General features: G+C 43.8%; 2 protein-coding genes across 2 annotated transcripts; both read left to right on the forward strand.

The window, feature by feature from the left end:
- Positions 1-1,620: 1,620 nt before the first annotated feature.
- On the forward strand, positions 1,621-6,389 carry LOC146657059 (gypsy retrotransposon integrase-like protein 1). Its single transcript, XM_085424875.1, has 8 exons — positions 1,621-1,957; positions 2,420-2,613; positions 2,710-2,821; positions 2,930-3,068; positions 3,180-3,234; positions 3,333-3,590; positions 3,669-3,785; positions 5,865-6,389. Exons 1-8 carry the CDS (start codon positions 1,789-1,791, stop codon positions 6,120-6,122), a joined length of 1,302 nt encoding a protein of 433 aa, XP_085281001.1. The 5' UTR covers positions 1,621-1,788; the 3' UTR covers positions 6,123-6,389.
- Positions 6,390-7,915: 1,526 nt separating this feature from the next.
- Positions 7,916-27,138, forward strand: abcb9 (ATP-binding cassette, sub-family B (MDR/TAP), member 9). Its single transcript, XM_085424873.1, has 11 exons — positions 7,916-9,101; positions 10,807-10,921; positions 11,121-11,251; positions 11,339-11,544; positions 23,253-23,450; positions 23,548-23,676; positions 23,761-23,949; positions 24,131-24,304; positions 24,761-24,920; positions 25,397-25,533; positions 25,655-27,138. The coding sequence occupies exons 1-11, from the start codon at positions 8,462-8,464 to the stop codon at positions 25,973-25,975; spliced, it is 2,400 nt and encodes a 799-aa protein (XP_085280999.1). The 5' UTR covers positions 7,916-8,461; the 3' UTR covers positions 25,976-27,138.
- The last annotated feature ends 75 nt before the right edge of the window (positions 27,139-27,213 follow it).

Consider the following 27,213-nt stretch of genomic DNA (forward strand, 5'->3'; position numbering starts at 1 on the left):
TGTGTGCGTATACACAGTATGTCTATGTGTTTGTGTGTTGGGTGGGTGGGTGATGTTATAATCTGTAGAAAAATATAAGTATTAAAAAAACAAAAAAAACATGCACCTGGGAGTCAGATGGAGACAGTCATGGACTCGAGATGTATCAAAAAAGGGACTTATTGATTTTGTCTGTTTTCCACTGTATGTGCAGTAATGTGTCAGTTCGCACTAGTTGAAGTTATGACGCCTGTGGTTAGACTGTAATCATGAGTTTTAACAGAACTAAAGTGGTTTCAGTATAAAACTACACTTTTTAGTATGATTTTGAAGGTTCCTGGAGGAACATTGGATGCACTTGTGTCTGGATCATTGCTTAGTGAAACTTGTGGTTGACACTGAGTTCGAATGGATCATGTTCCACATGTTCCCTGAACCAGATGGTGGACAACGGTGGGATGCTGCTGACTTCAACTGAAGGAGTGGGGGCGCCAGTCACAGAGGGCTCTTACTACTCAGCCTCCATCGGAAGTTATACATCAGTTTGGTTTTTGTCCTGTATTGAATGCTTGACCACCTCTTTATCCTCTCAAGGATATTTAAGTGTGCACCAGAGTGCACAACAAGTCTGTTTTGTGGACTTGGGTCCACCTTCTGTGGGAGATGCTTTATGAATATGGGGTTTCTGCCCACTTACTGTGAGCCATTTGGTGCATGTGCAACTGCAGTAAGAGCCAGCAGTAAGTCAAACTATTTCATGGTGGGTGTTGGACTTCGCCAGGGCTGTCCTTTGTTATGATACTCTTCATAATTTTTATGGACAGAATTTTTTGGTGCAGCCAAGTGGTGAAAGGCTTCCATTTTGGTGGCCTCATGATCTCATCTCTGCTTTTTGTCGATGATGTGGTTGTGTTGCTTTTTTGAAGTCGTGGCCTCCAGCTTACAGTGGAGTGGTTCACAGCCGACTCTGAAGTGGCGGGAATGAGAATTAGCATCCTCAAGCCTAAGGGCATTTATTCTCAGCTGGAAAAGGGGGGATTGCCCACTCTGGGCCAGACACGAGTTTTTAACCAAGTGGAGGAATTTAAGTATCTTTCATCTTGCATCCACACCCACACTCACATATGTTCACAAGTTCTATCTAATGACTGAAAGAATTAGATCGCCCATTGCATGAAGGGTGGCTGGCCTCTCCCTACTTCTGCGTTAGATCTACGTCATAACTTATGCCATAACCGGATTCCCATTTTACCCTACCCAGCAACATTTTACGTAACCTGAAGTGACCAAACAAAATACCACGACCACTTGAATGGCGTGGAAAATTGTAGTGTAGGGATAAAAGATGCTTCCGGTTACTACATAACCGGTCTAAATCAAGCTTTAAGTCAAGATTTACGATAGATTTATACTTTTTAGAGCTAAGGTCAGAAGTTAAGTCATTCGAGAAAAACTGATACAAATAAACAAAAACCAACCAACAAACAAAAAAATACAAAAAAAAAAAAACTTAGCAAAACTTAGCAAACTGCTACTTCGGGCTAACTTTTAGCTACGATTGTTTTGTTTTTCTTTTTTAAGAGACGTCTCTGAGTACCTACGGCTATACTTCCAGAAGGGGGTGCTAAAGAAACAATAATTGATAGCAACCACCTAAAGGACAAAGTAGAAGAAGACAGGTACAGTATTTTCATTCTGACCTGTAACTCTTGTGTTTCTGTAGTTTAGATGCTAATGATGCCGTTGGGCAAAAGGTATTTCTATGTTTAATAAGGAGCACACTGGCTGTGCTCACTTTCATCCTGTGAAATGCTGAGCGTGGAGTCACTGCCAGTGGCTGAGGAGGAGGTGGTTGAATCCAGCTCCAACAAACTCGGAGACATTTACACGTTTGTGGCTAAAGGCAGTTTTCCTCAGACGATGAATCCGATACGAAAGAAGAACCTCAAGAGATACGCTCAGAAATTCATCATCGATGGTAGGGCTTCATTCAGTCACTCGGTTCAGCAGCGGTGTGTGTTGCTTTTGTTCATCTCCAGCAGTCAGTTTAACTCCTGGCTTCTCCCTCCCCTGATTTAAAATTTCCTTGCTAGGCTGGTATAACGTTTAGGGCATGACTAGGTGGATCAGTAGGGATCTGCAGAAAATGCGGCTACTCACAATTCTAAAACTGATCCTCGGTGCTTGCAAAAATGAGCTCTTGGGCACTTTAGATGAAAACGATTACAGGAATAATATTCATTTTTAGATAACCTGTTTATTTGCCGAATTAAAGATAGACCACAGCTGTTTTCAGGCAGTTCGCAGTTTTGATCATGTAAATGTCTACTTTTGCTAGAGATCAAGACGACATTAAATGCCTACATTTATAATGCGGTATGGTATGACCCGGGATTAAGTTTCTCACTACATGATTCCCTGATTTATATCTGTGTTCAAGAGGGCAAGCTCTACTATGTGGGGCCCAAGAAAGAAGAGAAGAGGGAGGTGGTGATTGAGTCTGAGAGGAAGAGGCAGATTTTTCTTGACTGCCACTTCAGCGATATTGGCCATCACCTGGGCCAGAAGAAGACCGTCCACAGGATCCAGAGCAAGTACTACTGGCTGGGAATCATCAAGGACGTCGTGGACTGGGTACACACATTCCTCTGTGTATGGTGTTTGTTTGTTTTTTTCAAATCTGTTAGGAATACTGACAACAGTGTCTAACTTTTGTTACCACTGTTTCAGATAAAAGTCTGTGAAACGTGTCAGCACACAGAGAGAAATAAGAACCAGTCGAGAACTATTCGGCCAATAAAAGTGGATGCACCTTGGGAAATTGTCGGGATTGACACGATAGGTTTTTGCCTCAGTTCATTTTAAAATATTCTCTTTGATTATGTCTGCAAGATCATTTCTTTCCACAGATGTTAGGCTGACTGTGTGGTTTGTCTCTCCTCTTTGTCAGGGGCATTGCCAGAGACCCAGAGAGGCAACAAGAATGTCACGGTGGTGATTGATTACTTCACTAAATGGCCAGAGGCTTTCCCAGTGCAAAAGACAGATGTTGCCTCGGTTGCAAGATGCATCTCTAAATGCATATACAGGTTGAAAACAACTTATTTGCAGACCATGCACATGAGCAAAATTACCAAGAATTAAATACCTACAGTGGTGCTTTTCAGCCTGATGCTGATCTTTGCTCTGTTTTTAATCAGGTTCGGTGCTCCTAAAATGATAGTTTGTACACAGAATGCTGACTTCTGTGATAAGGTGAGACTACAGCAGCAGAATCGTATAAAATAATAAGATTGAGAACAGTAGGTCAACACTACGGAGGCATGTTTTGATCTTGATTTTTAATTTTCTAGGTGACAAAGGTGCTGTTTGAAAGGTGGAGCATCACACAGAAGGTCTCTCCTGTGGACCAGCCTCAGCTCAACCCACTCCACGACTGCACAAGCCCTCTGTTGAAAGAAGCCATACTGCAGATGGTGTCGGAGAAGCAGGCAGAATGGGATGATTTTCTCGACCCTGTGCTGTTTCTGTTCAGGACATCCACCAACCCCACAACAAAGTTCACTCCTTACTCTCTCATGTTTAACAGGACAGCCAGTTTACCAAATGAGGTGAGACTGCAGGAGATAAGTGAGCTCTAAACACCTGATTGGTTTGCCATTCCTCAAACATAATTTCCTTTCATGTAGAACGCAGCAAGTCGGCTGAATCGTGACGAGCCGGAGCAGGATGTGTACTCTACGAAGGAGAAGGCCTCTGCGTACATGAGTGTCATTCAGGAGCAGCAGAACTCTGTTAAGCAGCTGGTAATTCTCATCATTTTCTTCTGTCTTCCTTAAGTGAAAATGGATGCTGGTGATCGAGTGTGCGATCGCACGAATCCAGGCAGAGGTCAGGAAGTCTGTTATAAAACAATAGTTGCATCCTAATGAAGTTGTGTGCAAAAGTCTTGAGCCACTAAACATTTCCTTATATTTTGCCAACAAGGAGCCAGATAGTCTTGTCATTTTCCTAACGTGGTCTTGAACAGCAGTTCCCCAGGCTCTGATCATTCTTCACTCATTGTCAGTTCAGCCCTTGTACCTGAATATTTGCAGGGGATTGGTTTCTGTTATGTTAAGCCACTTAGCACTGATCTGTGAATCACTCAAGCATAAACAAAATGCAGCTAACTCAAGGGATGAGTCATTGTTGTGTCCGCACATAACAGACAACTTGGCAAAGAATCAACTTTAAATTGTACCTATAGGTACTTTGTTACTAGCTGTCTGTTGCAAAAACACACAATTTGTGCACTCTTCTTTAGTTGCCAAAGATAACGCCTTTGACAGATGTGAAATAGTATTTTTGCACCACTAAGATGACTGACAAAAACTTGGCATATGTGGACATGTTGTGCAGTGTGTCCTAAGGAAACGGGACAAGTGGACGACAAACGATGTGGCAGGAATGAAAACAACAATCTACAATAGATGAACCGTATGAGAAAAGTCATGTCTGTAAGAATTAGAAAAATATCCTGCAAAGTTCTGACAGAAAATCTAAGACATGTGTCTGACCCATCTAACGATCACTGAAACCTGTTCAGAAATTATCTCAGTGGAACGATGACTGACAGGAAGCTATTGTTAAGGAGGGGAAATGGGGAGAAAAGGCTGAGGAATGCCAAATTCCACAAGAACTGGACTGCAGATAAGTGGCAGCAAGTCTTTTGGAGTGATAGATCCAAATTTAAAATCGTAATTAGTAGAGATGGACCGATCCAATATTACGTATCGGTATCGGTCCGATACTGACCTAAATTACTGGATTGGATATCGGAGAGAAATAAAAAATGTAATCCGATCCATTAAAAACCACGAAAGCACCTCACAAAACTTGCGACATGGCGTAACTCAGCTCATAACCTCAGCACGTCGGAGCAGTGTGCTCACGTGATAGAGCGGCTGTGCGAGACCTGTCGGAGGTCTGGTTGAGCATTTGTAGCCTCGCTACCAAACCGGCATTTCATCTCCGAGGAAGTGATCCCAGAGAGAAGTAAAGGAAGTGTGTAAGTTCATCTTTGAATATTTGTAAAGCATTCCCGCGTTAAACTTAACAACCGATATGTGGAGCGACTGCCTCTTCTCTCCCCCTCCCTCTCCTGCTGCTACTTCAATCATGAAACTGATCAATGATCAGCTGATCGGATTTTCTGTCACGACTCTGTCTCTCTTGTTTGTTTTTGGCCCACTTCGCACCAGAAAGAGGAAACCAGCAGCTGAACAACATCAGCACGTTTAAGCTTGATAAGCTGTTGTTAGAATTTATTCATTATTACTTTCTACACCAGGATCCTTTTCTACGTAGCTGACGGCTGTAACTGTGCAGGGGCGGATCTAGCAAAGTTTTGCTAGGGGGCAGGTAGGGCGTTAACAGAGATAAGGGGGCACAAAGAAATACTTTTCTTTCTTATTCTCATTTAAAATGTCGAGCTTTTAATAAATAATTATCTGAATCTTACAACCAAAGTTTTAATCTGATGTAAAATGTATAGAAGTCCATTACTGTATATAGTAACTATTAAGTCTAATATACCCTAGTAAGCTATAGTACTTTTTCCTTTCGGAAGGTACCATCTGTGCAGTCTGCACTTCTGTTGTAGAAAGATGTTGAATCTATTTAATAATTGTGGAAAAATAATTGATTTCAGTGCTTTTTTTTTTTTTACACGTGCGTTAAATTAAAGTTGATTAAGTCGATTTAGCAAATTAAACTGATCTATTAGAGAATCACATTATAACATCCTCCATAATCTCTGTTATTAGCCTTAAATTAAGTGACAGCAAACGTGCATGGAAGCTCATTTGGTTTTTGTCTCTTTTATCCTTTGGTTCCATGTTCAGGTGTTAGCCAATATGAATGCAGCCTACAAACAAGAGAAGAAGAATGCCAAGCGTAAGTCACACAACATGTCCCCAGTGACCTTTAAAGCGGCAGACCCCATGTTTTCTCCAAGAGAAGCACCTTCACTGAAAAAAGTGAAAGAGGAGCGTTTGTATTTGACTTTTCCCGTTGAGACGGTGCTGGCCACCGAGCAGAGAAGCTCAGAGGATGTAAAGACTGAGTTAGTGTATCACTTGGCTGAGTCCGATGTAAACTGAGAAGGGTGTAGGTGCAGAAGATGTTCCGGATGTTGGTGATACTCTGGTCAGTGCAAGGCACCAAAGGTACCTGAATTATCTGGAATTTCATCCGGAATCCAACCAGCGGCCCACATCTTCTTTTACGCCCACACTCTTTTCCCCAATGAACTGTTGTTTCTCCTGAAAATCATCTTAACTTATTTTCATTTTGCAGTACTATAAAGGTATTTGTACCTTTTATTTGCTAAAATACTTTACAAATAAAGGTGTTGTTTCATTTATGTATACTAGATGTGTAGTTATTATTAAAGCCTGACCAATTTGTCAGTGAAAAATTGTTATCCGATCATCACTCATTGATATCGGCATTTACAACAACAGATAAATGAAAATTTAAGAAGTAAAAAAAGAGAAGAGAGAAACACCCTTTCACCGTGTTACGAGTGTCGATATTGCATTGTTTGTCCACCAGAGGGCACTCTACACCTTGTTGCAAGAGTTCCTGGTGATTTAAAATGTATATCATCTTTGAAAAATATGCTGGCTCTACTGCACATCACACAAACTACAAAAACAAATGTCTCACTGAGCTAATAAGTTTATAAATATTCAAATTTGTTGAATTAGTCATAAGTAATAATAGAATTTTGGTTTCTAAACGTGAGCTCAAATAGTAGTTATTTCACTTTAGTTTTAATCCATCCATTCTCTTCCACTTATCCTTGTCAGGGTCGCGGGGTGGCTGGAGCCCATCCCAGCTACCACAAGGTACCAGTCTATCACAAGGCTAACACACAGACACTCACATTCACACCTATTACCAGTTAACCTAACCCCACTAACTGCATGTCTGTGGACTGTGGGAGGAACCGGAGTACCCACAGAGAACCCACGCAAACTCCACACAGAAAGGCCACGTGGTTGATTCGAACTGAAGACCTTGCTGTGAGGGAGCAGTGCTAATCACCCCGCCACCTTGTTGTCTTAGTTTTGATCTCTTCCAATAAATCACAGATATGTATGAAAGTCACAATAATTTCAAGAATTTCTGTTTAATTCACTAAATAACAAAAAGATCACAGTGACTGTAAAGTTGACTTTCACAACCTCAAAAGTCAGTGGACAAAGTAACACAAACACCAAGATTCTTTAAAACTCTGATGCCATCTTTCAGTCTGATATGACCACAGCTGGGAGGGTTTGCTAGGCTTCAGTTGGCTTGAGTTTACCTTAAGAAGCTCTGTGGTGACTCGCATGATAGATGAGATGACCTAAAACCCAATGCAACAACAACCTGTTAGTAAGTCATTAACTTACTGATAGTAATTAACTGATAGTAACTTCATACTTCTGACCCGCCAACCCAGTGATGTCATATTGGTGTCAGATGGCACTGCACATGCTGTAAAAACAGAAGGTTAAAAGACTGATTGTTTTAAATCTAGCTTCACAAACAGAGTGATACATGTTATGTTCCATGTCCACTTTAATGGAAAACTGGGAGGAGCCAAACTGGTCATTTTCAGCGAGACTCTATGGAAACATCCGTAAAGCTAAAAGGAAAGATGTGTCACTCTGTCTTCTTTCCTGTAACTTTAGCCATTTAAAAGCGGGTTTCTGTAGTCTGCAGAACACGAGTGGGCATTCTTTAACCATCAGACGTTATTGGCTTCGTATTCGGGTTAGGGACATGTGAACCTCTTGAGTAGAAAAACACAAGATAGCAAAAAAGATGAACTGGTGGTAGAAACGCTCACTAGTGTGCCGCAGAGAATCACTGCCTGCTCTTAATCTTCTGTAATCTAGACGAGCTTCGATGCCGGCGTCTTCTTGAACGCCGGTATCGAAGTTCATGTATTCGTTACACGAACTTGAGTCAGTTTGGGTTGTAATGCATGTGTTTGAGGACAACATTGAATAAGGAGAGGGGTTTCGGTGAGTTACTGAATGCTGTCGGGGCTGGACAGTGACAAGATTTAACACGGAAGTGTAACGCAACGCAGCTGACCGCCCTCAAGAAGCTAATTCACAAAGCTAGCCAACAATGTAGCAGGATATGTGTTACAGTAATGTTGCGGCATGGCTGGACAATCATTAACAATGTAGTGACGTCCTAAATGCTGGTAGTTGTAATAAGACTACTTGATATTTTCTGTGCAGCTGCATAAAACGGAAAAAGACCGGAAAGAATAACTAAAATAATCCGGTTTTGCTGAGTGTTTGTGTTCTTGTCTGGTGTATGTTTTGAGAAACTTTTCTCACATTTTATTCAAACCGCTGCTGCACTGTAACCGATCATTTCTCAAGCCGCTGTTTGCTGCTTTGTGCCGGTGCTGCTCTCTGTTCTGATAATCAGCATGGGAATCAACGTGGCTGTGGGCTGCATCGTGTCATACGTCCTCCTGGATGTTGTCACCACCACTGTCCTGTACGCACATGGATCACAGCTGAGCACCTTCACAGAGGATGCCCTCAACTTTAATATCCTTCAGTCTGCACTGGACATCTGGGGGACAGTGCTGCTCCGAGCCTCCCTCCTGCTGGGAGCCTCTTTAGGGGTGACATGGAACAAGGTGGACGGCCCGCAGAGGGTTGCTAAATCCACCAGCCTTATTCTCCTCATCTGTCTGATCGTCATCACCTATACACTGGCCAAGCTGCTGATGCTGACTGAGGTGAGCATCAGTCACCAGCCCTGGCTCTTGAGCCTGATATGTTGGACTTGTGCCTCTTCTCTGGGAGTAATGCTGCTCTGGAGGTGGCTGGGGAAGGAGCCGGAGTCTGAGAGCAGCAGTAGTGGTAGAGGAGCAAGGGGCCGTGAGGACACTGAAAAGCTGGTGGAGACAGTTGGCGAGGAGGAGCAGGAGTTGGGCTCTGAGAGAAAGAAGGAGAAGGACAGCAGCTCGGGGGCCACACTGGGACGCCTGCTGAGCTACTGCAAAAAGGATGCTGAGCTGCTCTCTGTTGCTGTCCTCTTCCTCATCATCTCTGCTGTGTGTGAGTGTCCTTAATGTCACATTATTTATTGCTGTCTGTTATAAAGGATTTAGACACACTGCCCCAATGCAACTGACAAAACTGAGTCTGCAGGTTCTGATTACGCTACTCATGCCACGTTACACAACACTTTTTAATTACAGATAAGTGCTATGGTAGAAAAACAAGTGTGTTCTTTTCAATATGTTCCAACTGTTGATGCTTTCTGTCATGGAATTATTAAAAGGACCCCTAACTCGCTCATATGGGTCCCAGTTGCTAAAAGACAAATGTTTTTTGTCATAAAGCCCAAAGATATTGATCAGTATATTCATCTACATTACTAACCAGAAGCCTCAGCCACCTGCTGTTCAAACCTTCTGTTTCAAAGGACTAGCCAATCAGAAGAAAGTTGACTTAAACGGTGCCTGTGCCAAGGCCCTGTATATTAAACGCTAGGTTTCATTTCAACTGTGAAGCATACAAAGCGTCTCTATTAGAGTCCAAGAATAAAAATAAAAGAGCTGGAAATGGTATATTTGGTGAATGCCAATAAACGTCTATACCTACATTAATAGGTCAAAGTCATACTAAGTAACTCTAAGGCTCATTATTGTTTGTAACAGTGGGCTGAATGCCAGAGCCTCCAACAGCACTCACGGTTTTATCAGTTTCATCAATTCTTTAATTTATGGAATATCATTAAATACACACATTTCATTCAAATCATTTTGGAAGTTTGCTCATTTTCTTTGAAGTGCAATATAAAAATTTGAGGTTTTTTCTGTACTCGTACATCTAAACTATGCATTTGTCCATCCATCCATTGGTTTTGTGCTGCTTAAAAAGCGATTACAGGGGCAACAGTCTGAGCAGAGACGCCTAGAACTCACTTTCCTCCACCTCAGCCTCCAGCTCTTTCACAAGGATATCCCAAACCAGCCAAGAGACATAATTTGTCCAGCATGTCCTTGGTGGGCCCAGGTGTCTCTTTCTTGTTGGGTATACAAGAAAAACTTCATATTGGAGGTGTTCAGGAGGCATCTTAACTAATCTTCCCTTGCCTGAACAGCTCCCCAGGAACTGAGCATCTGAGCTCTAAGGGTGAGCCCAAACACCTCGAGGTTCTGTTCCTAAATGTTAGAAAAACATTTGGGACAAGGGGAGTCCCAAATGTCCCAAAAAACAAAAAACGCTCTCACTATGAATGTACAGTGACCTTATTTTTCACTCTGATTTAGAATTGAATAAAAAAAAGCATCGAGCATGGAGGTTACCACTGTTGCCGCACAGCAAGAATGTCCTGAGTTCAATTCTCCATCAGGCTGTGGTCTTTCAGTGTGGAGTTTGCATGTTCTCCCTGGGTACTCCGGCTTCCTCCCACAGTCCAAACACATGCAGCTTGTGGGGATAGGTTAACTGATCAATCTAAATTGCCTATAAGTGTTAATGTGAGCATGAATGGTTGTCTGTCTCTGTGTGTTGGCCCTGCGACAGACTGGCGACCTGTCCAGGATGTACCCCGCCTCTCGCCCTATGACAGCTGGGATAGGCTCCAGCACACCCCGCCACCTTGAAAGGGATAAGCGTAAGCGAATGGATGGATGGATAAAAAACTAATTAAATAAAATTGAATGCTCAAGTTGTCACAAAGCCTTTATGTATGGATCATCAGTTCAACTTAGACTTTAAAAAACATTAAGTAATGATGACTCTTTGCTTTCAGGTGAGGCTTTCATACCGTACTACTATGGGAAAGCCATAGACAGTATTGTGGTTCACCAAAGCATGGAGTACTTTGCCAAACCTGTGATCATACTTGCAGCACTGGCCTTAGCCAGGTGAGCATCCGCAGTTGTAGGTTTTAATTTTTGTTTTTTAATGTTTTGTTTACATTTTGTTGTAAATTACACAGAGGAATGCATTCAGCTTATATACTGAGATGATCCTTGGCAAAGCTGCTTGCTTTGTTTAGATGATGACGTGTGTTAAATGCCAAACCACAGAACTGCTTCATGGCAGTCTTTTCTCTCTCCTCAGTTCACTTGCAATCGGAGTACGAGGAGGTGTCTTCACCCTGACGTTTGCGAGATTAAACCTTCGTCTCAGGAACCATCTTTTCCGAACCTTGATGAGGCAAGAAATTGCCTTTTTTGATGACAATCACACAGGTGATGTTGAACGCGAGTTCCTGTGCACACATCTTTCCCTTCCATTGATCCGTTCTAATGTTATTCCACGCTCTTGTAACCCTGCAGGTGACATCCTTTCACGTCTGTCTGCTGACACCACCCAGGTGAGCGACCTCATCTCCCAGAATGTCAACATCTTCCTGCGGAGTGTCATTAAGGGCGTTGGCTTCTTCATCTTCATGTTTGGCATGTCCTGGAAGCTCACACTGGTGACCATCATGGGATTCCCTTTCATCGGTCTAGTCTCAAAACTTTATGGTGAATACTACAAGGTAAAGTAGTTTTGTCTGAATGTTCATTTCTTTATAGTTTGCTTCCAAGAAGTCAGATATTATTGTAATTTTTTTAAAGTGGTCTTGAGAAATAGTTATTACTGTTGTTGAGTATTGCAGCATCAACAGTGATCAAGTCAAAGGGAAATGACGACGGAGGCAAAAATGTCCTTAACATTTTGGGAACTTTGTTCCACATTAGGGAACGCGGCAAAACCTTTCCTCATGGGTGCCATTTTTGTTGGGGTACACTTTCTCTCTCAGGGGCTGATGACGCAGCATACGTGCTTCCTTGTGGTGACAAATAAAATACTGTCTCTCTGTTAAACAACAATAACCATAATACAGTTCAACACATTGTACAACATGAGTACACATAGGGTGACCAACCGTCCTCTTTTCCTCGGACATGTCCACTTTTCACGTTCTGTCCGGGGGGATTTTCGAGATGGATGAAAATGTCCGGGTTTTCCTATAGACATACAGAGGGACCCATATGTGCGACTTCGTCCCGAAGTAAGTGGTTGTTCCGCGCTCACAGACGGGACAGAGTGCGCAGCGGCGCGCTGAAAAGATGCCACAAGATGCCAAAGCGCAAGTGCATCTTTTCAGACAAACTGCAAAACAAATTTCCCTTGTACCATCCCTCAGAATAAATGGGAGGTGGATTCCACTGTGTGCAGAGCTGGCAAATACGTTTGTGTGTCTAACAAAGGTTTAAAAACGTATAAACAGGGGTGCACATAAGTGGTCCGCAGGTGCGCATTCGCTGTCAAAATAAAAGACGCGCACCAGATAAGAAGTTGCAACGCGCGTTCGCGTACATATAAAAGGCACTGTTTTTGTTCGCTAGAGTGGGATTTTCACTGCATATTCTGCACCAAATCTTTGTGCGTTCATCATTTGTTTGAAGCCAGCTCACCTCCTGCAACCACTTTTCCGAGAATACGCGCTTCTTTTTGCGGTTCGCACTCCTTCTGACATTTCTTTGGAGGTGGAGGAACACCAAAGTAATTGCTTAAAGGAGCTTGCTTCTTCGACATCTTTAAGAGTTCTAAACAAATATCTGTCTTCCTCCAGAAAATCTTATGTACGCAAACGTGCGTTGCAACTTCTTATCTGGTGCGCGCCTTTTATTTTGACAGCGATTGCGCACCTGCGGACCACTTATATGCACCTGTATATAAAGGCTGTGCGAGGCGAAAATTCATCTAGTAAGTTGACTGAGTTCTTTGTTACACCTGGGAAAAACGAGGATGTTGTTGTATCTGCAGCAGAAGGTGCACTGGCATTTCATACTATGAAGCGTCACAATAGCTACAGATCCATGGATTGCACTTGTGTGTTGCTAAAAGAAGAGAAGCATTTCCAGACTTTAACAAAGCCAAAAAGTGCCTGCACCAAGACTGAAGCTATTGTCAATGGTGTCATAGTGCTACATTCAGTTGAAGTCACTCTTTGAGATCTTAATAAAATCCAATACTGTGGCATTTCTCAGACTTACCAGAGAATATATTCCCAATCATACTTTGACTGGAAGAATGGTGGCATGCAAAAAAAATTAATTGAGGTTAGAAACGCGAAATGAGACAGCAGAAACCATACCTCACTGGTCATTTTTCTTATACAAATGAGACATTATTTCTGTAACGTTACTTAATTCTAGAGGTTTTTAAATTAGTCTTTTGCACTTGTCCATCCATCCATCCATCCATCTTCATCCGCTTTATCCGAGGCCGGGTCGCGGGGGCAGCAGCCTAAGCAAAGAGACCCAGACCTCCCTCTTCCCAGCCACCTCCTCCAGCTTATCCGGGGGAACACCAAGGCGTTCCCAGGCCAGCCGAGAGATATAATCTCTCCAGCGTGTCCTGGGTCTGCCCCGGGGCCTCCTCCCCGGTGGGACATGCCTGGAACACCTCACCCAGGAGGCGCCCAGGGGGCATCCTTGTCAGATGCCCGAACCACCTCAGCTGGCTCCTTTCGATGTGGAGCAGCAGCAGCTCTACTCTGAGCCCCTCCCGGATGGCCGAACTTCTCACCCTATCTCTAAGGGAGAGGCCAGCCACTCTTCGGAGGAAGCTCATTTCTCCCGCTTGTATCCGCGATCTCGTTCTTTCGGTCACTACCCATAGCTCGTGGCCATAGGTGAGGGTAGGGACGTAGATCGACCGGTAAATTGAGAGCTTCGCTTTTACACTCAGCTCCTCTTCACCATGACGGACTGGTGCAGCGTCTGCATTACTGCAGCTGCAGCCCGAATCCGTCTGTCGATCTCCGGCTCCCTTCTCCCATCACTCGCGAACAAGACCCCGAGATACTTGAACTCCTCCACTTGGGGCAAGAACTCATCCCCGACCCGGAGTGGGCACTCCACCCTTTTCCGGCTGAGAACCATGGCCTCAGATTTGGAGGTGCTGATCCTCATTCCCGCTGCTTCACACTCTGCTGCGAACCGTTCCAGTGCGAGCTGGAGGCCCTCACCCGATGAAGCCAACAGAACCACATCATCCGCAAAAATCGGAGATGAGATTCTGAGGCCACCAAAGCGAAAGCCCTCCGCCACTTGGCTGCGCCTAGAAATCCTGTCCATAAAAATTATGAACAGAACCGGAGACAAAGGGCAGCCCTGGCGGAGCCCATCACCCACCGGGAACGAGTCTGACTTATTGCCGGCAATGCGAACCAAGCTCTTACAATGGTTGTATAGGGATCGAATGGCCCGTAGCAATGGGCCAGACACCCCATACTCCCGCAACACCTCCCACAGGACACCCCGAGGGACACGGTCGAATGCCTTCTCCAAGTCCACAAAACACATGTAGACTGGTTGGGCAAACTCCCATGCACCCTCAAGTATCCTGGAGAGGATAAAGAGCTGGTCCAGTGTTCCGCGACCAGGACGAAAACCGCATTGTTCCTCCTGTATCCGAGGTTCGACTAGCGGACGAACTCTCCTTTCCAGCACCCTGGCATAGACTTTCCCAGGGAGGCTGAGGAGTGTGATCCCCCTGTAGTTGGAACACACCCTCCGGTCCCCCTTCTTAAAGATGGGGACCACCACCCCAGTCTGCCAGTCCACAGGTACTGCCCCTGATCTCCACGCAACATTGCAGAGGTGTGTCAACCAGGACAGCCCTACAACATCCAGAGCCTTCAGGAACTTGGGGAAGACCTCATCAACACCAGGGGCTCTGCCACCAAGGAGTTGTTTAACTGCCTCAGTGACCTCGCCCCCGGAAATTGGCGGGTCATTCCCCTCATCCCCAGACTCTGCTTCCTCCTCGGAAGACGTGTCAGTTAGATTAAGGAGGTCCTCGAAGTATTCCTTCCACCGCCTGACAATTTTCTCAGTTGACGTCAGCAGCGCTCCGCCAGTACTATACATAGTGCAGGTAGAGCACCGCTTTCCCTTCCTGAGACGCCTGACGGTTTGCCAGAATCTCTTCGAGGCAGTCCGAAAGTATTTTTCCATGGCCTCTCCGAACTCCTCCCACACCCGAGTTTTTGCTTCAGCCACTGCCCGAGCCGCATTCCGCTTGGCCTGTCGATACCTGTCGGTTGCCTCCGGAGTCCCACAGGCTAACCAAGCCCGATAGGACTCCTTCTTCAGCCTGGTTTCTCCCTTCACCTCTGGTGTCCACCATTTGGTTTGGGGATTACCACCACGGCAGGCACCAACCACCTTGCGGCCGCAGCTCAATGCAGCAGCTTTGGCAATGGAGACGCTGAACATGGTCCATTCGGACTCAATGTCCCCAGTCTCCCTCGGAATGCTGTTGAAGCTCTGCCGGAGGTGTGCGTTGAAGATCTCGCGGACTGGGGCCTCTGCTAGATGTTCCCAGCACACCCTCACTACGCGTTTAGGTGCACCAGGTCTGTCCAGCGTCCTCCCCCGCCACCTGATCCAACTCACCACCAGGTGGTGATCAGTTGACAGCTCAGCCCCTCTCTTTACCCGAGTGTCCAGAACATATGGTCGCAGGTCTGGTGATACGATTACAAAATCGATCATCGACCTACGGCCTAGAGCGTCCTGGTGCCACGTGCACTTATGGACACTCTTATGTTTGAACAGGGTGTTCGTTATGGCCAAACTGTGATTAGCACAGAAGTCCAATAACAAAGCACCGCTCGGGTTCAGATCAGGGAGGCCGTTCCTCTCAATCACGCCCCTCCAGGTCTCGCTGTCGTTACCCACGTGAGCATTGAAGTCTCCTAGCAGGACAACAGAGTCTCCAGGTGGAGCACCTTCCAGCACCCCACCCCCAGGGACTCTAAGAAGGCTGGGTACTCCGAACTGCTACTCGGCGCATAAGCACAGATGACAGTCAGGACCCGTTCCCCGACCCTAAGGCGCAGGGAACAAACCCTCTCATCCACCGGGGAAAACCCCAACGTACCGGCAGCAAGCCGAGGGGATATTAGAATACCCACCCCAGCCCGCTGCCTCTCACCAGGGGCAACTCCAGACTGAGACAGAGTCCAGCCCCTCTCCAGGAGACTGGTTCCAGAGCCCAAGCCATGCGTAGAGGTGAGCCCGACTATATCTAGCCGGTACCTCTCAACCTCACGCACTAACTCAGGCTCCTTCCCCACCAGAGACATTCCATGTCCCTATTGCCAGTCTTGGCAGCTGGGGGTCAGTCCGCCAGGGCCTCCGCTCCTGGCCGCCACCCGGCACACAATGCACCCGACCCCTATGGTGCCTCCTGCGGGTGGTGGGCCTGCGGGAGGATGGGCCCATGTCTCCTCTTTGGGCTGTGTCCGGCCGGGCCCCATGGACTAAGGCCCGGCCACCAGACGCTTGCCCTCGGGCACCCTCCCTGGGCCTGGCTCCAGGGCGGGGCCCCGGTAACCCTATCCCGGGCAGGGTAAACTGTTCCCTCGATATTCTTTTCATTAGGGTCTTCTGAATCGCTCTTTGTCTGGTCCCTCACCCAGGACCAATTTGCCATGGGAGACCCTACCAGGGGGCAAAAGCCCCCAGACAACATAGCCCCTGGGATCCCTGGGACACACAAACCCCTCCACCACGATAAGGTAGCGATTCACTTGTAAAAGCCTACAAGACATTTTTTATTTCACCATTCATTTACCGCACAGAGAATGCATTATTTAAATGTGTTAAAATTTTCTTTAAGCAAACAGTATTATTAAAATTCTTCATGAATGTGCAAAGTGTCCTCTTTTTTGGAAATCAAAATATGGTCACCCTAGTACACACGATGTATATCTTAACAACAATAAATGTAATGTCAGGTATAATGTTGTTTGGATGAGATGCTCTGTTATTTTCGGCTAAAAGTAGTTCTCTTTTCTCAGTGTGGGGATTCGTTTTTAAGAAGAAAGCTACAATTAGCCTTTTGTGCATTTAGTGAGAGTATAGTGTAACTGTCTTCTTGTCAAGACAGTAACTTTGTGATTGTCTACTTGTGACACATCTGGGGGACATGTGTAGATTGTAAAAGTGTGATAAAGGACCTGACACACACTGGATTTCCGTGCTCATGCAAGTGTATATTTGTGTTTCAGCAGCTGATTCCGTTGCTTCTGCACCAGGGTACCGGGAAACAGTCACTCCCTACAGGAGTGACTGTAGGGCTGTGCAATATGACCAAAATTTCATATCCCGATATAAGATATTTATCGTCCCGACAACGGTATATATCACAAAAATTTTACATTTTCTGTAAATTCCATGAATGTCGGGCAACTCGATTTGCATGAGTATTTTTTTTTTTTTTAGCTGGTCGTGTACCTGGAGTCAGGTGTTTTGACCAATGCATGAAACCTTACATTTTTAGACATTTTCTTTGTGAGTATTTATTACATGGCGTGCTGCGGGGAAAAGCCGGTTCTAATGTTTGATTCTAAGGTTTATTTTTTAGCACCTGATGGCTATTTCTTGCTTCTCATCCGTACACTCTGTGTACTCTTTCACGTGATTCAGTTTATTTTGAAAAATCTCAACAGTATCTTCAGCGTTATTGTGAAAGGTTTATGTGGAAAATAAAGAAGCGGACGACGGAGCCACGCGATGGTTTTACCGTCGTTGTTGCAAACGTCAACGGATAAAAACAGTCGCTTGTCCGTCTGTAGTGTGGTTATGTTAAATATATAAGAGAAAGAGAGAACTTTAAGAAATTCTACAGTGACCATCAAAACGATTTAAAAAAATGCCGTAAAAAGTTTATTTTGCCACAACACGACACAAACGATAGCGTAATATGAAACGATTGACGTTTTCATATCGTCATCCGATATATATCGTTATATCGAACAGCCCTACTCCCTTGCGATTCCATTTACTTCCTCCTCTGTCACCAGCACCGCCGTCACTGGCTGTGTCCCAATTAAGAGACTACACGCTTGAAGTACGCGCACTACGCATACTACATATAAGTAGTGAGAGGCTTGTGAAATGGGACGGGCTAGCCTTCCTCGCGCTGCCTAGCAACCATGATACTAACCGTGAGAAACGTTTTAAACAGCATTGTGTGACATACAGTGGGGCAAAAAAGTATTTAGTCAGCCACCGATTGTGCAAGTTCCCCCACCTAAAATGATGACAGAGGTCAGTAATTTGCACCAGAGGTACACTTCAACTGTGAGAGACAGAATGTGAAAAAAAAATCCATGAATTCACATGGTAGGATTTGTAAAGAATTTATTCGTAAATTAGGGTGGAAAATAAGTATTTGGTCACCTCAAACAAGGAAAATCTCTGGCTCTCACAGACCTGTAACGTCTTCTGTAAGAAGCTTTTCTGTCCCCCACTCATTACCTGTATGAATGGAACCTGTTTGAACTCATCATCTGTATAAAAGACACCTGTCCACAGCCGCAAACAGTCAGACTCAAAACTCCGCCATGGCCAAGACCAAAGAGCTTTCGAAGGACACCAGGAAAAGTATTGTAGACCTGCACCAGACTGGGAAGAGTGAATCTACAATAGGCAAGCAGCTTGGTGTGAAAAAATCAACTGTGGGAGCAATCATCAGAAAATGGAAGACATACAAGACCACTGATAATCTCCCTCGATCTGGGGCTCCACGCAACATCTCATCCCGTGGGGTCAAAATGATCATGAGAACGGTGAGCAAAGATCCCAGAACCACACGGGGGGACCTGGTGAATGACCTGCAGAGAGCTGGGACCAAAGTAACAAAGGTCACCATCAGTAACACACTACAACGGCAGGGAATCAAATCCCGCAGTGCCAGACGTGTTCCGCTGCTGAAGCCAGTGCATGTCCAGGCCCGTCTGAAGTTTGCCAGAGAGCACATGGATGATACAGCAGAGGATTGGGAGAATGTCATGTGGTCAGATGAAACCAAAGTAGAACTTTTTGGTATAAACTCAACTCGTCGTGTTTGGAGGAAGAAGAATACTGAGTTGCATCCCAAGAACACCATACCTACTGTGAAGCATGGGAGTGGAAACATCATGCTAAGGGGCTGTTTTTCTGCCAAGGGGACAGGACGACTGATCCGTGTTAAGGACAGAATGAATGGGGCCATGTATCGTGAGATGTTGAGCCAAAACCTCCCTCCATCAGTGAGAACTTTGAAGATGAAATGAGGCTGGGTCTTCCAACATGACAATGATCCAAAACACACCGCCCGGGCAACAAAGGAGTGGCTCCGTAAGAAGCATTTGAAAGTCCTGGAGTGGCCTAGCCAGTCTCCAGACCTCAACCCCATAGAAAATCTGTGGCGGGAGTTGAAAGTCCGTGTTGCTCAGCGACAGCCCCAAAACATCACTGCTCTCGAGAAGATCTGCATGGAGGAATGGGCCAAAATACCAGCTACTGTGTGTGCAAACCTGGTAAAGACCTATAGTAAACGTTTGACCTCTGTTATTGCCAACAAAGGTTATGTTACAAAGTATTGAGTTGTATTTTTGTTATTGGGGTTGAGGTCTGGAGACTGGCTAGGCCACTCCAGGACTTTCAAATGCTTCTTACGGAGCCACTCCTTTGTTGCCCGGGCGGTGTGTTTTGGATCATTGTCATGTTGGAAGACCCAGCCTCGTTTCATCTTCAAAGTTCTCACTGATGGAGGGAGGTTTTGGCTCAACATCTCACGATACATGGCCCCATTCATTCTGTCCTTAACACGGATCAGTCGTCCTGTCCCCTTGGCAGAAAAACAGCCCCTTAGCATGATGTTTCCACTCCCATGCTTCACAGTAGGTATGGTGTTCTTGGGATGCAACTCAGTATTCTTCTTCCTCCAAACACGACGAGTTGAGTTTATACCAAAAAGTTCTACTTTGGTTTCATCTGACCACATGACATTCTCCCAATCCTCTGCTGTATCATCCATGTGCTCTCTGGCAAACTTCAGACGGGCCTGGACATGCACTGGCTTCAGCAGCAGAACACGTCTGGCACTGCGGGATTTGATTCCCTGCCGTTGTAGTGTGTTACTGATGGTGACCTTTGTTACTTTGGTCCCAGCTCTCTGCAGGTCATTCACCAGGTCCCCCCGTGTGGTTCTGGGATCTTTGCTCACCGTTCTCATGATCATTTTGACCCCACGGGATGAGATGTTGCGTGGAGCCCCAGATCGAGGGAGATTATCAGTGGTCTTGTATGTCTTCCATTTTCTGATGATTGCTCCCACAGTTGATTTTTTCACACCAAGCTGCTTGCCTATTGTAGATTCACTCTTCCCAGTCTGGTGCAGGTCTACAATACTTTTCCTGGTGTCCTTCGAAAGCTCTTTGGTCTTGGCCATGGCGGAGTTTTGAGTCTGACTGTTTGCGGCTGTGGACAGGTGTCTTTTATACAGATGATGAGTTCAAACAGGTTCCATTCATACAGGTAACGAGTGGGGGACAGAAAAGCTTCTTACAGAAGACGTTACAGGTCTGTGAGAGCCAGAGATTTTCCTTGTTTGAGGTGACCAAATACTTATTTTCCACCCTGATTTACGAATAAATTCTTTACAAATCCTACCATGTGGATTCATGGATTTTTTTTTTCACATTCTGTCTCTCACAGTTGAAGTGTACCTCTGGTGCAAATTACTGACCTCTGTCATCATTTTAGGTGGGGGAACTTGCACAATCGGTGGCTGACTAAATACTTTTTTGCCCCACTGTAAATGAAGGAGAAAAAATGTTTTGTTGGTCATTCATTTTTGTCATGACATCACTTTGATTAGTTGAGTATCTGAAGCTGAGACCACAGTACTGTAAAACATGATAGTTGGGCTTCATTTCTGTAATGAACAGTCATTTTAAGATTAGCTAGTAAATAACAATTAGCTTATGTTGTTCATGAGACTAAAATCATCTGACTGTGGTAATGTAAATTATTGTCAGATTATTATGATATATATATATATTACAGGATATATTACAGCAGTGAGCTTGAACTCTGGGTCAAAGATTCAAGTTGCAGTTATTTATATTTCCTATCACCTTAAATCTTCACTCAAAGACAAGTACCTTTCACAGTGTATATACAGATGTATTATACATAAGAGACAAATATTGTTCGTTTAATATGTTGGCATTACTAAATTTGGCTCAATGCTTACATATATGTGTAAAAAGAAAATTTACGAGCTGTGATAACTGTTTCTGATAAAATGAAGAGTAGACTGATATATGAAATATTCCTTTATTGGGTGAGAAAATCAGACCATGTCATAACTGCTTTAAGTCACACAGAATAGATATCAGAGCCTTAAACAGGCTGGCTTTGCTAAATGGGTCTAACTGGGCAGAAAGTATACAAACACATAACATCCTTATAGAATATAATGTAACACTATAGATCAACTTACCTCAGAATATATAAAGCATATAAACAGTTACAGCAATATGATGCAACAAACACAGCAGTGCTACTAATCCAAAATACTCAAAGCTTCATAGAACTGAAACAAACATTTATTTTTAGCTCCATTCTGCTGCTGATACATACTTTAGGTTTCTGAACATTAAACTTGTTGCTGCCTTTCATAGTGTTTAACTTGAAGGCCCTGAGTACTTTCTCCCACACTGAAAACACTGGAATCATAAAATTATTTGAACATTACTTAATAAGACTGATTCAGGACAGACAATTAGTTATTTTAAACTTTTCTAGCAGTCCTTCACAAACAGGGAGCAGTCTGTCTCTCTCCATCTGTCAGCTGCTGCTGGCTCTTCCTCCTCTTCTTCCTCACACACTGCTGAGTTTGTCCTGGTGGATCATCAGGGGTGACATAATATTCATTTGGTTCATTTGGTAATTTGGTTTTAAAGCCTTTACTTTAAAATATACGCTGTTCAATAGTCGACCTTAATCTTACAGAGAATCTGATGATTTTATGGATAATTAAAGTCAGTCATATATCCACAAACACAACAAGCTGAAAGTCAGTGATGCTGCTCAGTTTGCAGTCCTGAATCACGGCACAAGCAGGATTCACTGCACTGTTAATGTTAGCTATGTTATATTGCTGCCTCTGTTCGGTGGTGTCGAGCCAAACGGACTTTAACGTGTGTTTGAACAAGCTGACGGTTCACTCGTTAAGCTGAAAGAAAGATGCTTTAATCACAGGAGTCACACATGTGTCCACTGTAACATCTGGGAACTCTTCTTGTTTAGCACTCGTAATAACACAAACACTAAATCCTCCTTGTGCTGTTTTGTATCAGTGTATACACCTGAGACTGTCATCTGTCTGTCTGACCCAGGGTCCACCTTTAATGGTTTTTCAAAGAACCATTTTTTAAAAAGGTTCTTTAAAGAACCATTTTAAATCTTTCAAAATAAAATGTATCATAAATTGAATTTGAGTAGGGTAAAATAAATACGAGCACAGCATAGACATATATTAATGGTTTATTGCCATTTCGTAGTATACCAAAAGACAAAAAGGCATTTTAACCCTCAGCACCACATCACTACTAATACATGTCACATATTAGTCATTTAAACAGTAATAATTAAACATTTTTACTATACTATAAATAAATATATATAAATACTATATCTACAGATAATACAACAATTAATACATGTATTGTTTAATTAATAAACCATCAGAAAGTGATAAAGACACATTAGAAATAGCAATTGCTTCATAACAGACCGATAGATCAACACATTTTCATCAGCAGATGTTTGCATGTTCAGTAAAAATATTTCAACAAGTTTTTGATTAAAATTATCAATGAACTTCAGCCTTACCTTATGTAAGATAAGTTTCATGTTGGACTAATGGTCCTTTGTTAGTCCAGTTTAGGATAATGTCTCTGACGTATGTGTCATATCAAAACAACCCCACACCTGCAGTTGTTTCAGTTTTTCACTGGTGTTTCCTGTCAGCTGGTCAAACCTCCCTTTGTGCTTCAAATCCCTCCCACTCTGGGACAAGGAGCTGAGAGAGAGAAAACAAGGGTCAATTATAAAGAAGAGAGAAAAGTGAAACCCTCCTCAGAAGGTCTTACTCGCATACCTGCAGTCGACCTGTGATGGACTCCTGTTTGGCGTTCACGTCATCCCAGCGGCGGCCCCACTCCCTTGCTGTTGCCAGCAGCCGAGTCTGCAGGGTGCCCTGGAAGAGCTGAGTTAATGTTCGACTCCTCCTGGTCAGGCGGGCTAGAGACCACACCCCTGCTACAGAAGAATCCCTGACACTATTCCCAATCAGGCTCTCTACTATTTACGATTAGATAACTTTTATATTTTCTTCTGTTCTTTCCAGAATCTGACCAAAAAGGTGCAAACAACCCTCGCAGAGGCCAATAAAGTTGCAGAAGAAACCATCTCAGCCATGAGGACGGTGCGGAGCTTTGCCAACGAGAATGGAGAGGCCGATTCCTATTACGCCAAACTCTTAGTCATGTTCCAGCTCAACAAAAAACAAGCCCTGGCCTACGCTTGCTACATGTGGTCCAGTTGTGTAGGTATCTGCAGTTACCCTTTACATAATTCTGCATGGTTTATTTAGTGGTCTCTGTTTTTACCTTACAGCAAGGGATTTTTTGTGTGTTTTCCAGATCTCAGAGCTTGCTCTCGAGCTGGCTATCCTCTACTATGGAGGCCACCTTGTGATTACTAATCAGATGAGTAGCGGTGCCTTGATATCTTTTTTCATATACATGCTAGAGCTCGGCGAATGTCTTGAGGTATTTCACCTATCATTCTCCACAGGTCGTTTGTTTTCTGTTCTGAAGACATGGCAATGAATCCATGTTGTCTTCACTTTGCAGAGCATTGCATCAGTGTACACGGGCCTCATGCAAGGAGTTGGAGCTGCTGAGAAGGTTTTTGAGTATCTGGATAGGAAACCCGAACACCCCTCTGATGGCACAGAGGCTCCGGAGACATGCGCCGGTCTGGTTGAATTTAAAGACGTCACGTTTGCCTACCCGACACGCCCTGAAACTGATATTCTCAAGGTTTGTCCTCAGGGATCCTGAACACCTGAAGAAATTATTCACAAGTGGTCTGTTTGACTCATGGTGGTAGAGATGAGGGCAGTTTACTAGAAGATTGCAACAATATAACCAACTAAATGAGGGTGAAGTTAGGATACGGTTGACATTATGTCTGCTTAGTTTGAAATGGGTCTTTTTGCAGGGGGTGTCATTCCTCCTGCGTCCCGGAGAAGTGACTGCCCTTGTGGGACCTTCAGGCAGTGGGAAGAGCTCCTGTGTGAGTCTTCTGGAAAATTTCTACCTTCCTCAGCAAGGCCAGGTGCTGCTGGATGGAAAGCCTGTTCAAAGCTTTCAGCATGACTACCTCCACTCCAAGGTTAGTCAGTGTAAAAGACATTTTCATGTGTAATCTTTGTATAATATCTGGGGACTTGGGTCAGTTTTACTTTTTCACATGTAGAACACAGCAGGAACTAGACTAAGCAGGAGGCCTGGCTCTGATACAGTGTTCAGGAGGCTATAAACATGCTAACAGTAAGTGCACTATTGTGCACATTGGCACAATCCAACATCACAAGAACTGTTGTTGAGTAGTTGTCTGAAAATCTCCCGAAAAGAGCAAAACTGCCAATGTGTTTGTCCATCACTGTTTTCTGATTTTTCCTGCCCTGTGTCAGTTTCTGCTGGCAATGATAAAAACTAGTCTAAAAAAGAAACAAATTAAAAAAGGTTAAACAAAAAAAAAAACTACCATACTTTGTATACAAATACACCCCTTGGCTTGTTAGTCTTCAGCATACAGTAATTTCTATTCTTTATTGTGTGTCTGCAGGTGGCTCTTGTAGGTCAAGAGCCTGTGCTGTTTGCCCGCACAGTTGAGGAGAACATTACCTATGGCCTGACTGATGTCCCCAGGGAGGCAGTGCTGCAGGCTGCCACCAAGGCTAACGCTCATGATTTTATTACCACTCTTCCTAAAGGCTATGAAACAAGTAATCATTAAATCTGTTCATTTGTAAATCAGCTTTTTATGTGCTCTATGTGTAATGGACATGCTTGTTAAGCTGGGACCTCAAGAGGAAAAGTCACATTTAACATCGGTCCCTGGCAGATTTGTTTTACTATACAGAGCTTTACTGTACATTGCAAAGCTGCTTGCAGAGGCATCAGAATCTATAGGTTGGCTGATACAGCTTAAGTAGCATGCACCATTTGAGATCTGCCAATAGGATGTGTGGAAAAGTAAGAAGTGACCATGAGATAGTATGGCTGACACTGAGATCAGCTGATTTGCCAGCTGAGCCTGACTCTAGGGTCTGCTTAAAACTAACACAGTGCTCAGATTTAAATGCACAAATATCACAGCCATACAAAAAATAGAGCTATGTTCTTTAATAAAGAAATGGAGATGTGTTTCATAAGATGAAATGATGTATTTGACTGACTTTTACCTTACTGTTTTCTTGAGGTGTTGGCGAGAAGGGCACACAGTTGTCAGGGGGACAGAAACAAAGGGTTGCCATTGCAAGAGCTCTCATCCGCAACCCTCGTGTTCTAGTCCTGGATGAAGCCACTAGCGCTCTGGATGCAGAAAGTGAACACATTGTAAGTGTTATCAAAGCCAGAGGAGAGCTTCAGTACAGCAGCTGTTACCAAGCAGACATGCAGCATATTTGCATTATGGAATAATATAGAGGTGTTGATGTATTTGCTGAATTCACTACAGGTTCAACAGGCTCTGAACAATGTCCTGCAGGACCACACCGTGTTGGTGATCGCCCATCGGCTCAGCACAGTGGAGAAGGCAGACAACATTATTGTAATTGACAGGGGCCACGTGGCAGAACAGGGATCTCACAGTGAGCTGATGGCCAGCGGCGGACTCTACTCTAAGCTGGTTCAGCGGCAGGTCCTGGGCATCGAGACCGGAGAGGAGGACCTACACTCGCCACAAAACGCCAGCTGCAAGTCAGGTGGAGGACAGCAGTGGAGAGGACGAAGCAGCAGCGGCAGCCTGAGCGAGTCTGAGTGTAGTGTGCGTTACTGAGAACGACCTGCAGTGTGTAGATGTGGCACTGGACTGTAATTAAGTTAAAAATACTTAAATCTGCATTTGGGTTTGTAATCTGTTGGACAAAGACACAAGTTTTGTAGCGTTTCACCTGCACACTACCACAGTGGATTTTAAATTCATCAATATGAGACTGATGTGCAGACTTTTAGCTTTAATTCAGGGGGTTTCATTGGCAAAACTTTGCCATTAACAGATTAACGGTTGCATTATGGGCATTGTTTTAATGCAAATGTTTTAAATGTTTTTAAAAGAAAGAAAGAATTCTGTCATCATGCACTTTAATTGTTTTGCTGTCTCTCTGATAGGTTAGTTCAGGTTTTGCAGCCTAATGATGGCCTCCCTCACTTGCACTGACCTCTCTTTGGGTTCATATTTAAAATTAGAGTGAAAAGCTATAAAATACACATTCAACACTTTAAATCAATTTCAGATATTATGTTGGTGTCATTGGTAATGAAATAGCAAGGGAACGGGCCTCAGCTGGCCATGAAAGTGCTTGTACAGCCACAGGGACAAAAAAATGACAAATTGTATGTCTCCAACAAACTATTGACCTATGTGTTTCCAAACATATAAAACAGGGTGGGGACAAATAAAACTTGAATATCCTGTTTGGATATTATATTAGCTTTAAGGAAAATGTGTTTCTGTTGATGTGCTACAAGAGAGGCGTGGCTGTATTTTGTGTTTTTGTTTACCTCTGTATTGCACTCCAGCAATAATTATTATTTTGTTGAAACTTCCTCAGGATTTAGTTCTGCTGTTGTATTGTTTACGCTGTAGCAGGCATGGAGATGCTGGCTTGTTTTTACTGCGTGGAGTAGGTGGTATTATTAGTAAAAGGAAAAGACAGGTGCCTTTGTCTGTGGAATAGTGTGCAATAAGAATATTATATGATTGAAAATGAATAGCACTACAGAAACATACTGCAATTGTATTTAACACTGACAATGAAAAGTAAATGTAGCTAAATAAAATATTCCTTTATTTTTGCAGACATGTTATATATGTATGTATATATGGCAAGTGAATATATTCTGTATATGATGGTAAAATCCCCTTTTTAAATGGCAATAATGGATCATGAAATATGAATCTTACAGTCTGATCTACGCTGTGTCTGTGTAATACTGGTAAAACATCCCAAATAAAATTCTGAATTATATTTATGTTGCTTCAGTGACAGCGACTACAACTGAAATAACATTTAT

The sequence above is a fragment of the Rhamphochromis longiceps genome, linkage group LG12 (genome assembly GCF_057381845.1).
Source record: "Rhamphochromis longiceps isolate RC_006_pf linkage group LG12, R_longiceps_female_GT1.1, whole genome shotgun sequence".
In the NCBI taxonomy this organism is placed as follows: domain Eukaryota; kingdom Metazoa; phylum Chordata; class Actinopteri; order Cichliformes; family Cichlidae; genus Rhamphochromis; species Rhamphochromis longiceps.